This window comes from Scyliorhinus canicula, chromosome 20, assembly GCF_902713615.1.
Source record: "Scyliorhinus canicula chromosome 20, sScyCan1.1, whole genome shotgun sequence".
Classification (NCBI taxonomy): domain Eukaryota; kingdom Metazoa; phylum Chordata; class Chondrichthyes; order Carcharhiniformes; family Scyliorhinidae; genus Scyliorhinus; species Scyliorhinus canicula.
Genome location: NC_052165.1, coordinates 82297629 through 82311473, shown reverse-complemented (window position 1 = coordinate 82311473; position 13845 = coordinate 82297629). Strand labels below are relative to the sequence as shown.

Below are 13845 nucleotides of genomic sequence, written 5' to 3'. Positions count from 1 at the left end.
TCAAGTGAGTCTCCTGCAGCATTGCCACTTCGGCTTTCAAACTTTTAAGATACGCAAGCACTCTTGATCTCTTGACCGGACCTCCTAGTCCTCCCACATTCCACATGACACTGAGGGTCTCTCACCCCCCCCCCCTCCCCCCCCCCCACTGGGCCCTGCCCCATGAGCCTAACCCGCCCCTATCCATTATTAACATTGATCCCTTTCCCCCCATCCAAAATCCCCCCTACACTTCCTCTCAAAAAAACATCTCCCAGCATCGATCCCTTTCCCCCCCTTTGCTCGCCTCGTAGGCCCATCGAAACCTGCTATCCAGGCTCCAATGTCCGCAGCCCTCCTCTCACCTCACCTCCATTCACTAGCCGACTTTAGTTAGCTAGCCCGGGTGGCTTCCCCCCCCCACCAAGGAATACTGTCCCCTCCCACCCAGTCCCAGAGAAAAAAACAAAAACAACAATCCAACTGGTGATCTGTTTACTTGCTATGAATATGGTGGTTAATAAGGTTGCCTTTCTTAATCCTAATTATGAGTATGCTTTCAGAGTCGCCAGGTATCTCTCGATACCGCCACAAGGTTCAACCCGAATACCGATCAAAGAACCAATACACCAGTTAGTTAGTTCAAAGTACTTGTGGTGAATTATAAACCTAGTAATTCACACTGTGTTGTATTATATGTATTGTGTCCTTGTGGGCTCTGTACACGAGCCGTTGCGCAGCTCTGCCCAGAGGGGGAGATGAGGAGTTTGTACTGGGCTCCACCCTTGGCTCCGCCCATGGCTCCTCCCACTAACTGGAAGTATAAAGCTCTGAAGTCGTGAGCCTGCTGCTAGTTCATCTCATCGCAGGCAGGCTCAGTTGTAAGATTATTAAAACCACTGTGCACTTCCAATCACATGTCTTGTGAATTGATGGTCACATCACTACTTTATTTACATACAGTGTACATAGAACATAGAACACTACAGCGCAGTACGGGCCCTTCGGCCCTCGATGTTGCGCCGACCTGTGAAACCATCTGAAGCCTATCTGACCTACACTATTCCATTTTCATCCATATGTCTATCCAGTGACCACTTAAATGCCCTTAAAGTTGGCGAGTCTACTACTGTTGCAGGCAGGGCGTTCCACACCCCTACTACTCTGAGTAAAGAAACTGCCTCTGACATCTGTCCTATATCTCTCACCCCTCAATTTAAAGCTATGTCCCCTCGTGTTGGTCATCACCATCCGAGGAAAAAGACTCTCACTGTCCACCCTATCTAACCCTCTGACTATCTTATATGTCTCTATTAAGTCACCTCTCAGCCTTCTCCTCTCTAACGAAAACAACCTCAATTCCCTGAGCCTTTCCTCGTAAGACCTTCCCTCCATACCAGGCAACATCCTAGTAAATCTCCTCTGAACCCTTTCCAAAGCTTCCACATCCTTCCTATAATGTGGTGACCAGAACTGCACGCAGTACTCCAGGTGTGGCCGCACCAGAGTTATGTACAGCTGCAGCATGACCCTGTGGTTCCGAAACTCAATCCCCCTGCTTATAAAGGCTAGCACACCATATGCCTTCTTAACAGCCCTATTAACCTGGGTGGCAACTTTCAAGGATTTACGTACCTGGATGCCGAGATCTCTCTGTTCATCTACACTACCAAGAATCTTGCCATTAGCCCAGTACTCTGCATTCCTGTTACTCCTTCCAAAGTGAACCACCTCACACTTTTCCGCATTAAACTCCATCTGCCACCTCTCAGCCCAGCTCTGCAGCTTATCTATGTCCCTCTGTATCCTATAACATCCTTCAGCACTATCCACAACTCCATCGACCTTCGTGTCATCTGCAAATTTACTAACCCATCCTTCTACACCCTCTTCTAGGTCATTTATAAAAATGACAAACAGCAGTGGCCCCAAAACAGATCCTTGCGGTACACCACTAGTAACTGAACTCCAGGATGAACATTTGCCATCAACCACCACCCTCTGTCTTCTTTCAGCTAGCCAATTACTGATCCAAACCGCTAAATCACCTTCAATTCCATACTTCCTTATTTTCTGCAATAGCCTACCGTGGGGAACCTTATCAAACGCCTTACTGAAATCCATATACACCACATCAACAGCTTTACCCTGATCCACCTGTTTGGTCACCTTCTCAAAAAACTCAATAAGGTTTGTGAGACATGACCTACCCTTCACAAAACCGTGTTGAGTATCGCTAATCAACTTGTTCTTTTCAAGATGATTATAAACCCTATCTCTTATAACCTTTTCCAACATTTTACCCACAACCGAAGTAAGGCTCACAGGTCTATAATTACCAGGGTTGTCTCTACTCCCCTTCCTGAACAAGGGGACAACATTTGCTATCCTCCAGTCTTCCGGCACTATTCCCGTCGACAAAGACGACATAAATATCAAGGACAAAGGCTCTGCAATCTCCTCCCTGGCTTCCCAGAGAATCCTAGGATAAATCCCATCTGGCCCAGGGGACTTATCTATTTTGACATTTTCTAAAATTGCTAACACCTCCTCCTTTTGAACCTCAATTTCATCTAGCCTGGTCGACTGAACCTGAGTGTTCTCCTCGACAACATTGTCTTTCTCCAGTGTAAACACTGACGAAAAATATCCATTTAATGCTTCCCCTATCTCCTCTGATTCCACACACAACTTTCCACTACTATCCTTGATTGGCCCTAATCTTACTCGAGTCATTCTTTTGTTCCTGATATACCTATAGAAAGCCTTAGGGTTTTCCTTGATCCTATCCGCCAACGACTTTTCATGTCCTCTCCTCGCTCTTCTTAACTCTCCCTTTAGGTCCTTCCTGGCTAACTTGTAACTCTCAAGTGCCCTAACTGAGCCTTCATGTCTCATCCTAACATAAGCCTTCTTCTTCCTCTTGACAAGTGCTTCAACTTCCTTAGTAAACCACGGCTCCCTTGCTCGACAACTTCCTCCCTGCCTGACAGGTACATACTTATCAAGGACACGCAGTAGCTGTTCCTTGAAAAAGCTCCACATTTCGATTGTACCCATCCCCTGCAGTTTCCTTCCCCATCCTATACCTCCTAAATCTTGCCGAATAGCATCATAATTGCCTTTCCCCCAGCTATAATTCTTGCCTTGCGGTATATACCTATCCCTGCCCATTGCTAAAGTAAACATAACCGAGTTGTGATCACTATCACCAAAGTGCTCACCTACATCTAAATCTAACACCTGGCCGGGTTCATTACCCAGTACCAAATCCAATGTGGCCTCGCCCCTTGTTGGCCTGTCTACATACTGTGTCAGAAAACCCTCCTGCACACACTGCACAAAAACTGACCCATCTATAGTACTCGAACTATAGTATTTCCAGTCAATATTTGGAAAGTTAAAGTCCCCCATAACAACTACCCTGTTACTCTCGCTCCTGTCAAGAATCATCTTTGCAATTCACTCATGTGTGATTCACTCATGCACAATAACACTGCAGGCTAAACTATATCTATCACTAACACCTATACTTAAGTTCGGGTGCCCACTTAGGTCAGAGGAACAATGGCCGTTGTTCAGATCTGAGGCTGTTGGGTTCGAAGAGGTAACAGGAGAACAGCTAAGGTCGCCCGTCTGGTAGCGAGCGTTGAGCTTGAACTTACTGCTTCTGGTGGTGCAGGTAGAGGGGTCTCTCCGGTTGAGAGCCAAATCCAAGAGAGGGAGCACATGGCGGGGTTCCTTCTTATACTTGGGGGCTTCGCGCGCTTTTAGGCGGGCCTTAAACTTGGTCCCAATTAATTGGGCAGCTTCTTGATCACTGCCATTGATCTGAGCCAATAAAGGGGTGGGTGCCTTGATGGCTGGGCGTGTCCTAGGTGGCTGTTGGCCTTGCTTTGTTTGTGTCTTCTGGTTGGGGTAGTGGCGCCGGAATGTCTGTGACAGTATCGGCTACCTGAGCACTCGTCCTTTGTTTCCCGGAGATGGGTCATCAATATGTAAATTGACCCAGAATTTTGATTCCATCTGCAAACTGCCTTCCAAATAAACACAGTAAGAAGTCTTACAACACCAGGTTAAAGTCCAACAGGTTTGTTTCAAACACTAGCTTTTGGAGCACTGCTCCTTCCTCAGGTGAATGAAGCGGTATGCTCCAGAAACATTTATATAGACAAAGTCAAACATGCCAGACAATGCAGGTAATTAAATCTTTACAGATCCAGAGATAGGGGTAACCCCAGGTTAAAGAGGTGTGAATTGTCTCAAGCCAGGACAGTTGGTAGGATTTCGCAAGCCCAGGCCAGATGATGGGGGATGAATGTAATGCAACATGAATCCCAGGTCCCGGTTGAGGCCGCACTCATGCGTGCAGAAGTTGGCGATAAGTTTTTGCTCAGCGATTCTGCATTGTCGCGCGTCCTGAAGGCCGCCTTGGAGAACGCTTATCCGGAGATCAGAGGCTGAATGTCCTTGACTGATGAAGTGTTCTCCGACTGGAAGGGAACATTCCTGCCTAGTGATTGTCGTACGATGTCCGTTCCCTTAACGACTTATTATTTTTCCCTTTTTTTTACCCTCTTTCCTTCTTCAATCCTTTCAAAAAAAATTAAAAATTGTATCTTCAAGAAACTTTCTTTAAAACTTCTTTCTCTTCTTTTTTGTATTCTTCAAGAATTCCTCTGGGACCGGACTTCAGTCTTCTTAAAGCATTCTAGGCAGGAGCCACCCGATGTGGAACATCTCCACTACATCGGGCCCTGGCTTCGGGCCTGCCGACTCGTCCTCCGTTTGGCTCCGTCCCCGCTGCTCCGACCGCCACGCACGCCCTGGGCCCAATGCCTCAGCTCCAGCCGCCCAACACCCGCGTGGGGTTTCTCGCCGGTTTTCAAACCGGCCCCGCTTGACACCCGGGACTGCCCCAAAGGCCGACAACAATCGGGGGGGGGAGAGCGAAGAATCGGGGAAACCCCCAAAAGCGCCGCATCTAGTGGCCACCGAAGGGAGCTCCGCTCCATGCGGCCGACCCGCTCGCAAACGCCACCGGAAGTCCAGATAAGTTTTTGTTAAGCAAATGTATTACAGGTTAGGTCACAGATGAATTTATTGAATTGTGGGACAGGTTCGAGGGACTGAATGGCCTATAACTGTTCCAATGTTCCTAGCCTTGTGCCTCGGAGGCCTGTTACATTTACTGTGTCTTCTCTTTTAAATGCTTCTCTGCAAATTTAAAATACAAAGGGCAGGATTCTCTGGATAGGATTTACCGACCAACCAGCCGCCCGCTTTTCACGGCGGAGGTGTCCCGTCAGTGGGATTTACTGGTCCCACTGTTGTCAACCGGATTTCCTGTTTGCGTGGACCGGTGCTAAACGGCCCCCGGCTGGGTCTCGCTAGGGAGGCCAGTGGATCCCGCGTTGCCGGTATATACCGGATAAGTTCTTAAGGTTTTAAACCAGCTTCGGCGCACGTCATTTGGTCACGCCTCCTGTTGGCCGTGTTTCAGATCCGGACGCCTCGTGGGACTTGGGAGAATCCTGCAAGGCACGAAGACTGTCAGGAAGTTTGCGAGAGGGCTCTTCCGGGCAGCACGGCAGCACAAGTGTAGCATCACAGCGCCAGGGTCCCAGGTTCAATTCCCCGCTGGGTCACTGTCTGTGCGGAGTCTGCACGTTCTACCCATGTCTGCGTGGGTTTCCTCCGGGTGCTCCGGTTTCCTCCCACAGTCCAAAGACATGCAGGTTAGGTGGATTGGCCATGATAAATTGCCCTTAGTGACCAAAAAGGTTAGTAGGGGTTATTGGGTTATGGGGATAGGGGAGAAGTGAGGGTTTGTGGGTCGGTGCAGACTCAATGGGCCGAATGGCCTCCTTCTGCACTGTATGTTCTATGATTCCTCCGCACCACCCCCACACCCCACTTTGAGCCCACCCAGTTTTGCACTGCCAGGGCTCAATGGGCAGAGCCAGGCCCCTCTCTCGCCATGAACCTGACTGCCCAGGGTCCGCAAAGGTCTCCCAGCCCCCTCAACCTGGTAATCACATCTATGCAGAGAATTCAATAGTGGCTGTGAGAAGGTTGAGGAACCCTTGCAATTCAATGTCTGAGTGGTGCCCGCTGATTAGAGCCATCGAACCATGGAATGCCGAAGGAGGCCATTCGGCCCACCGAGTCTGCACCAATCCTCTGAAAAAGCACCCTACCTAGCCCCATTCACCTACCCTATCCCTGCAACCCCACCTAACCTGCACATCTTTGGACTGTGGGAGGAAAAGCGGAAGAAACCCACGGGGAGAACATGCAAACTCCACACTGACAGTAACCCAGGGCCGGGATCGAACCCAGGTCCATGGCGCTGAGGCAGCAGTGCTAACCACTGTGCCACTATGCTGCCTCTGGTGGAAAAGTTCCAGTTCCTCCAGTGCAGGCCACTGTTCAGGCAGCAGAGGTTGAAAACGATCCAGTCTAAAATGAATAATTCTCAGACTGCACACTTGCTCTTTCCAGTAAACATTTCAGAGTAGAAAAACCCCACTGTAGAAAAAAAAAACACCTGGTGTTTCCCGGACAGACTTCAGAACAGAGGAAACCCCAGTAGAAAAAACAATGGTTAGAAACAACACCTGCTCTTTCAGAACAGCCTCTATTAAAAACTACAGTTAGAAACAACACCTGCTCAAAAGAGTTAATGGACCATGAAAAGCTATAAAAACAAAGCTAATTGCTCCTTTGATATAGCCTGGATCTGTCAATCAATGTGAAAAAACTCTTCAAGGGTTTCCGACAAATCTGAGGGAAGATTTATTTCCATTCATCTGACGGATCTCTGTAATTGTCATGCTGAGACACCAAACGTTTTCAGATCTACAGAGGTTAGACTTGCCACACGGCCCCCATCCCAGGAAAGACCCCTGACCTGAGCCCCTCCAGCCCAACCCGAGCTCCCCCAATACCAGCTCCCCTGAAGGACCCCCCCTCGGCACCCTGGAGGGAAGTGTAGAGATGATACTCACCCCTTTGCTTCTCTTTGATGTCCATGGTAACTGGTCCCTGCTTTTAGGGGCCAGTAGTGATTTGGTCCAGGAGACTTCCCGCTGGGAAGGTGGGTGGATACAGGGAGGCCGCTGCGTTCAATATTAATCTGACTAAGGAGATTCAAGTGAATGCAGATTAGCTGTGATCTGGTTCCTGCCCTTTCTGGGTGAGATCCTGAAGATGCCATCCAGAGCAGACTGAAAGAATAGAACATAAAACATTACAGCGCAGTACGAGCCCTTCGGCCCTCAATGTTGCGCCGACCTGTGAAACCATCTGAAGCCTATCTGACCTACACTATTCCATTTTCATCCATATGTCTATCCAGTGACCACTTAAATGCCCTTAAAGTTGGCGAGTCTACTACTGTTGCAGGCAGGGCGATCCACACCCCTACTACTCTCTGAGTAAAGAAACTGCCTCTGACATCTGTCCTATATCTACCACCCCTCAATTTAAAGCTATGTCCCCTCGTGTTGGGAAACTAATTTGTACTGGGTACAAATCCTGCTTTGGGGCTCTCCCACAATTCACCTGACATTGCAGGGTTTGCACAGAATGTGCAGACCTTTTTATTTCTGACCTTATAAATATTTTTTTGTTTGTTGAAATCTTGTGGCTTTATTCTATTAGCAAGTGTTTTAAATCTCAAATTTCGTCTACTTTAAACAACATGTTATTGGTCCCTAGCTGGATCTCATCAATAACTTGGGGGTCTGGTCAAGGATCATAACATAACACTGACGTGCAGGACATGGTACCAGCACAGAGGTTTGCTGTGCTTTGTACTTCAGCAATACAGCATACTTGTGCCAGGATTCTTGAAGATCCAATTAGCCATTACTGCCACTGGCACTGCCAACCCTTTGATCCATCTCCCGCTTATAGGCTGGAAGGGGCATATGCAAAACAAGTCTCAATTTAATTCCCTGGCTAAGGACCCACAGCACAAATTAAATAGGCAATCTTATCCAGAGAGGATCTGGTTTCAAAGTGTCCTATTGGTGTTTTTCTGAAATTGTGGCTGAGGTATGTTGATGGGGAAGATAGAGGATGTGTGTCTGTACTCACCACATCCTGTACATCGACTGAAAGCACTGAATGAGATAAACAACATAGCTGTTAACATGTAAGCCGGCCTTTGACGTCTCCAAAATTTGTTACAAAAATACAGGTGGATTTATAGAATGTGGATGGTCATAATTTTGAAATGTGACAAAAACCCCACTGGTAATTCATATCAATATAGGATCCATCATCAGGTCGTAGGGTTTAGTAAGTTAATTGTACATAAATACCTGTAACCTCAATGAAAGTGTTTTAAAACCAGTCTTCAGCATCTAACACGGAGTTCATTGATTTCAATCTAAGGACACGATTCAACTAAATTGGAACAAAGTTCCATAGCGAGCGCGTTTCGCTGCTGTTTCCCGGCACCCGCAACACTGACAAACACATGGCTATGCAATGCAACTCGCCCTTTATAAGGGGCCTCAGTGGCGAACAGGCAACCAAGGCTGCACATAGCGCCGTTTTATAGCTCGCTGGAACTCATCAGTGTAGCGAGAGATTGGCATTCCAATCTCCAAGGCCCCGAAGCGACCCCCAACTCTTCCCCTCCCCCCAGCCTAAACGCACTATGGGAGGGGCACCAACCCTCCCACATCTCCCGAACACCTACACAGGTCATCCCCAGCCCAATCACCCACACCCCAAAAATACAAGTTTTGCAGCTTGGCAGTGTGCATACCAGCCACCAGTGCCACCTGGGAACCTTGACAGTGCCAGGCTCATACCCATGTGGCACTGCCAAGGTGTCCAGGTGGCATCAGCATTGCCACAGCACCACCCTGCCCAAAGGACGAAACTGGGGGTCTCCGATCCCCTGGGAGATCTCTACAAGTGCCGTTCCATCTGGTCCCCAGTGCTGAACAGCACTTGCCTGAGATTTCCAAGGCAAAGGAGATGAATCCCAAAACCTCAGGTACCTCAGGAATCTGCACATGAAAGTAAGTCTAGCTGCAGAATTACCACAAAGTGATCCTTACTCTGGACCTAATCTCATACTAATTGTGACTGCTTGAAATAACAGTATTTCCTCGTACTGATACGTCTTAGTAAACAGCAAATTGATAAGGAAAACCTAAGTGGGATTCAGTCTCCTTCCAGAGGTTAAACCGCTGAACAATTTTAAATGTGACCTTTTACTTTCCTTTCAGTTCGAATGTTGCGGAGTGTCGAGTTACAGAGACTGGTCCAAGAATAGGTATTTCAACTGCGAGAATACTAACCCCAGCCTGGAACGGTGTGGAGTGCCATTCTCCTGCTGTAGGAGGAACACTGATGAGGTGAGGCAGAGATGTCTTCACTACCAGACTGGCCTGGGAAAGGGTTTATGTTCTATTTAAGCACTGATCTTTCTTGTTAGGTGGTAGCAATAGGAATTCAGAATTAATTATCATGTAGCGTTATAAGATTGGGTAAGACCTGATCAAACACAGGAACATGAGCAAAGAACAATACAGCACATAACAGGCAATTCAGCCCTCCAAGCCTGAACCAGTCATGATACCAACCTTGGCCAAAACTCTCAGCACTCCTTGTGTGGTATCATTCCATACCCATCCTATCCATGTATTTGTCAAGATGCCTTTTGAATACCGTTAATGTATCTGCTTCCACAACCTCCCCTGGCAATGCGTTTCAGGCACTCACCATCTTATGCATAAAAAACCTGCCATGCACATCACCTCTAAACTTTGCCTCGCGAACCTTAAACCCCTGGTGACTGACCCCTCCACCCTGGGAAAGAGTGCCTGCCCATCCACTCTATCCATGCCTCTCATAATCTTGTAGACCTCTATCAGGTCACCCCTCAACCTCCGTCTTTCTAATGAAAACAGTCAGAGTCTATTCAGCGTCTCCACAGAGCAAAGGCCCTCCAGACCAGGCAACATCCTGGTAAACCCCCTCTGCACCTTCTCCAAAGCCTCCACATTCTCCTGATAGTATGATGAGCAGAATTGTGCGCAATATTCCAAGTGTGGTCTTACCAAGATTCTATACAACTATAACATGACTTGCCAGGTTTTATACTCGATGCCCTGCCCTGCAAGCATTCCATATGCTTTCTTCAATCCCTAATGGATAATTGGCCTTAACCTCAAGGAACTGGGATAAGGGAGGAGTACTACTTTCAGTTGTGCAGTCTGCATCACAGATAATATATCTTAACCTTGGAGGGGATTCAGCGCAAATTACAATGCGAGCACTTAATGGTGGAATTTTGAGCATAGGTTGCATAATCTTGGCTAATTGTACAGGATGAAACTATTCCATTGAGTATAGAAGGTTCAAGGCGAGCTTTTTTTCCCACAAATTTAGACTGCCCAATTAATTTTTTCCAATTAAGGAGCAATTTAGCGCAGCCAATCCACCTACCCTGCACATCTTTAGGTTCTCTGGGCGAAACCCACGCAAACACGGGGAGATTGGACAAACTCCACATGGGCAGTGACCCAGAGCTGGGATCGAACTTGGGACCTTGGTGCCGTGAGTCTGTAGTGTTAACCACTGCGCCACCATGCGGCCCTAGGTTCAAGGTGAGCTAAACAATGTTTTAAAATGATACGGAATTTGATGAGTGTAAATAAAGCAAGGCAGGTCTTGTGGTGCAGCAGTAGCGTCTCTACTCTGGGCCTGAAGCTGAGGATTCAAATCCCATGCAAGGTAAATTTATGATGTGGGCATGGTTGTGACATAGTTGTTTATTAGCCTGTAAATCCTTCTGCTACACCAAGAGGGGGACAGTTTCCTGGTCAGCTGCACTGGAGAAGGTAACAGCAAACCACTGCAGTACTTAGCCATAGACCAATCCAATGCAAACCCATGATTATCAGCTCCCTCTTATTCATAGATCATAGAATTTACAATGCAGAAGGAGGCCATTCGGCCCATGGAGTCTGCACCGGCCCTTGAGGAACACCCTACCCAAGCCCACACCTCCACCGATCCCCGAAACTCAGCAACACCACTTAACCGTTTTTGGACACTAAGGGCAATTTGGTATGGCCAATCCACCTAACCTGCACATCTTTGGACTGTGGGAGGAAACCGGAGCATCCGGAGTAAACCCACGCAGAACGTGCAGACTCTACACAGACAGTGACCCAAGTCAGGAATGAAGCCTGGGACCCTGGAGCTGTGAAGCAACTGTGCTAACCACTTTGCTACCATGCCCCCCCCCCCCCCATATTTGATCAAGAATGAAGAGCCGTCCTATTAATATTAGAGCCAGACCATTAGGAGCAAAATCTGGAAGCACCGTTTTCCACGCAATGCGTATTGGGAGTTTGGAATAATCTCCCCAATACATTGCTGATGGTGCTGGATAATGATTAGAGCTTTCAATACCAAAATCCAGAGATTTCTGTTGAGGAAGGGTATCCAGATATACGCAGCCAAGGCAGGAACGTTGAGTTGATCTACAAACCAGTCATGATTTAATTGAATAGAACAGCCTCAAAGAGTGAAATGGTCCATTCTCATTCCTTTCTTTCTTTCTGGTCTTCCCTTCTCAAAATATTCATTTGTACTCTTTAATGGCTGCTCAAAGCTAGGTCAGTTGCCCTTTCTTCACAGAAGGCAGCTAATTATTGGGGCATGGAGTGGGGATGGGGTGGGGTAATTAATTTGATACAATTTCCATGGGCTGGGTTCAGTGTATCGGGAGTATGGTACAGAGGAATGAAGATTCAAGATCACTGATAGTAAGAACTCCACAACTTTAAACAGGGAAGTTCAGTTCTGATGGCATCCATTGACTGCTATTTCACACTGATACCTGCCCAGGAAAGAAGTGTTAACATCGCAACATCCCTTACCTGGCCAGGGTGTTGCCTGGTCTGGAGGGTGTCAGCTATGTGGAGAAGCTGAATGGACTCAGACTGTTTTGATTGGAGGGATGGAGGTTGAGGGGTGACCTGATAGATGCCTGCAGGAATATGAGAGGCATGGATAGAGTGGATGGGCAGGCACTCTGTCCCAGGGTGGAGGGGTCAGTCACCAGGGGTCCTAGGTTTAAGGTCCATGGGGCAAAGTTTTGAGGAGATGTGCGAGGCAGGTTTTTTGGGCAGGGGGTGATGAGTGCCTGGAACGCGTTGCCAGGGGATGTTGTGGAAGCAGATACATTAACGGCTTTCAAAAGGCATCTTGACAAATATATGGTTAGAATGGGTGTAGAGGGATACGGCACAAGGAAGTGCTGAGGAGTTTAGGTTGGTATCATGACCGGTACAGGCTTGGAAGGCTGAAGGGCCTGTTCCTGTGCTGTATTAGAACATAAGAACATAAGAATTAGGAGCAGTAGTAGGCCATCTGGCCCCTCGAGCCTGCTCCGCCATTCAATGAGATCATGGCTGATCTTTTGAGGACTCAGCTCCATTTTCCGGCCCGAACATTCCTTTATTCTTTGTTTTGTTCTCTGTTCTTTGTTCTTTGTTCTCTGTACTTTGGACCAAAATCTGCCAGGATATGGTGTTGTAGAACATAGAACATAGAACAGTACAGCACAGAACAGGCCCTTCGGCCCTCGATGTTGTGCCGAGCAATGATCACCCTACTTGAACCCACGTAACCCGTAACCCAACAATCCCCCCATTAACCTTACACTACGGGCAATTTAGCATGGCCAATCCACCTAACCCGCACATCTTTGGACTGTGGGAGGAAACCGGAGCACCCGGAGGAAACCCACGCACACACAGGGAGGACGTGCAGACTCCACACAGACAGTGACCCAGCCGGGAATCGAACCTGGGACCCTGGAGCTGTGAAGCATTGATGCTAACCACCATGCTACCGTGAGGCCCCTAACGGCTTGTGCTGGCTTAGTGGCATTGTCACAGGGCTAGTAATCCAGGGTAATGTCCGGGGGACCAGTGCTCAATCCCTAATCATGGCAGATAGAGAAATTTGAATTCAGCAGAAACCTGGAATTAAAAGATTAATGGTGACCACGGTGTCATAATATACACATCAGTACATGATGGTGCAGAGACACACACTGACTGACACACTACAAGACCAATCAACACACACAACACAACAGCCAATCACCAGTTAGGGCACAGTCACTATAAAGCCAGAGGGCACTAGTTTCCCACTCATTCGGGATGCAGCCTCTGAGACAGTCAGAGCCCGTAGTCAGTCGCACAAACATCCACCATGTGCTAGCAGTATAGGCTGGTCAGGTTAGGCACATGTCTTCAATTAACCTAACTGTGCAAGTATGTTCAACAGCTCTGAGTTGAATAAAATAGAGCTGTACTATTACAAGTGTTGGTAGCCTGTCTATGTTACTGCTAAGGTAAACGCAGTCTCCATAGATCCAGAGTACCCAACACATCACACGGCACAATTGTCAATTGACATCTGGTTCACTAGTGTCATTTGGAGATGGAAATCTGCCGTCCTTACCTGGCCTGGCCTCCATGTGACTCCAGACACACAGCAATGTGGTTGAATCTTAGCTGCCCTCTGAATTGGCCCAGCAAACCCCTCAGCTCAAAAGCAATTAGGGAAGGGCAACAAATGCTGGCCAGCCTGTGGCGCCCAGGAACCATGAAAGAACCACAAAAAAGGAAAGATCAGAACCAGAGAGCCCCATCATGGAAAGATTTACAAATGTTTTTAAACTTCCTTCTGGACCAGGTGTGTTCATCCTGGCCCCTCAAGAAAAGTTTGGGCCTCCTCTGCTCATCCCAACAAGAAAAAAACAGTTCAGACCACTATTCTCATTTCTCAGTTTTTACTGTTTAATCCTTCTGGGAAATT

At 47.7% G+C, this 13845-nt stretch overlaps 1 protein-coding gene across 3 annotated transcripts in view; it reads left to right on the top strand.

The window, feature by feature from the left end:
• The window catches only part of zgc:113223 (uncharacterized protein LOC541424 homolog), a 107686-nt gene that overhangs the window by 67366 nt on the left and 26475 nt on the right, over nucleotides 1–13845 (top strand). For all 3 annotated transcript variants that reach the window (XM_038781234.1, XM_038781232.1, XM_038781233.1), the window contains one exon: nucleotides 9231–9359. In XM_038781234.1, the coding sequence (XP_038637162.1) occupies nucleotides 9231–9359 (129 nt within the window). The remainder of the gene's footprint in view (nucleotides 1–9230; nucleotides 9360–13845) is intronic.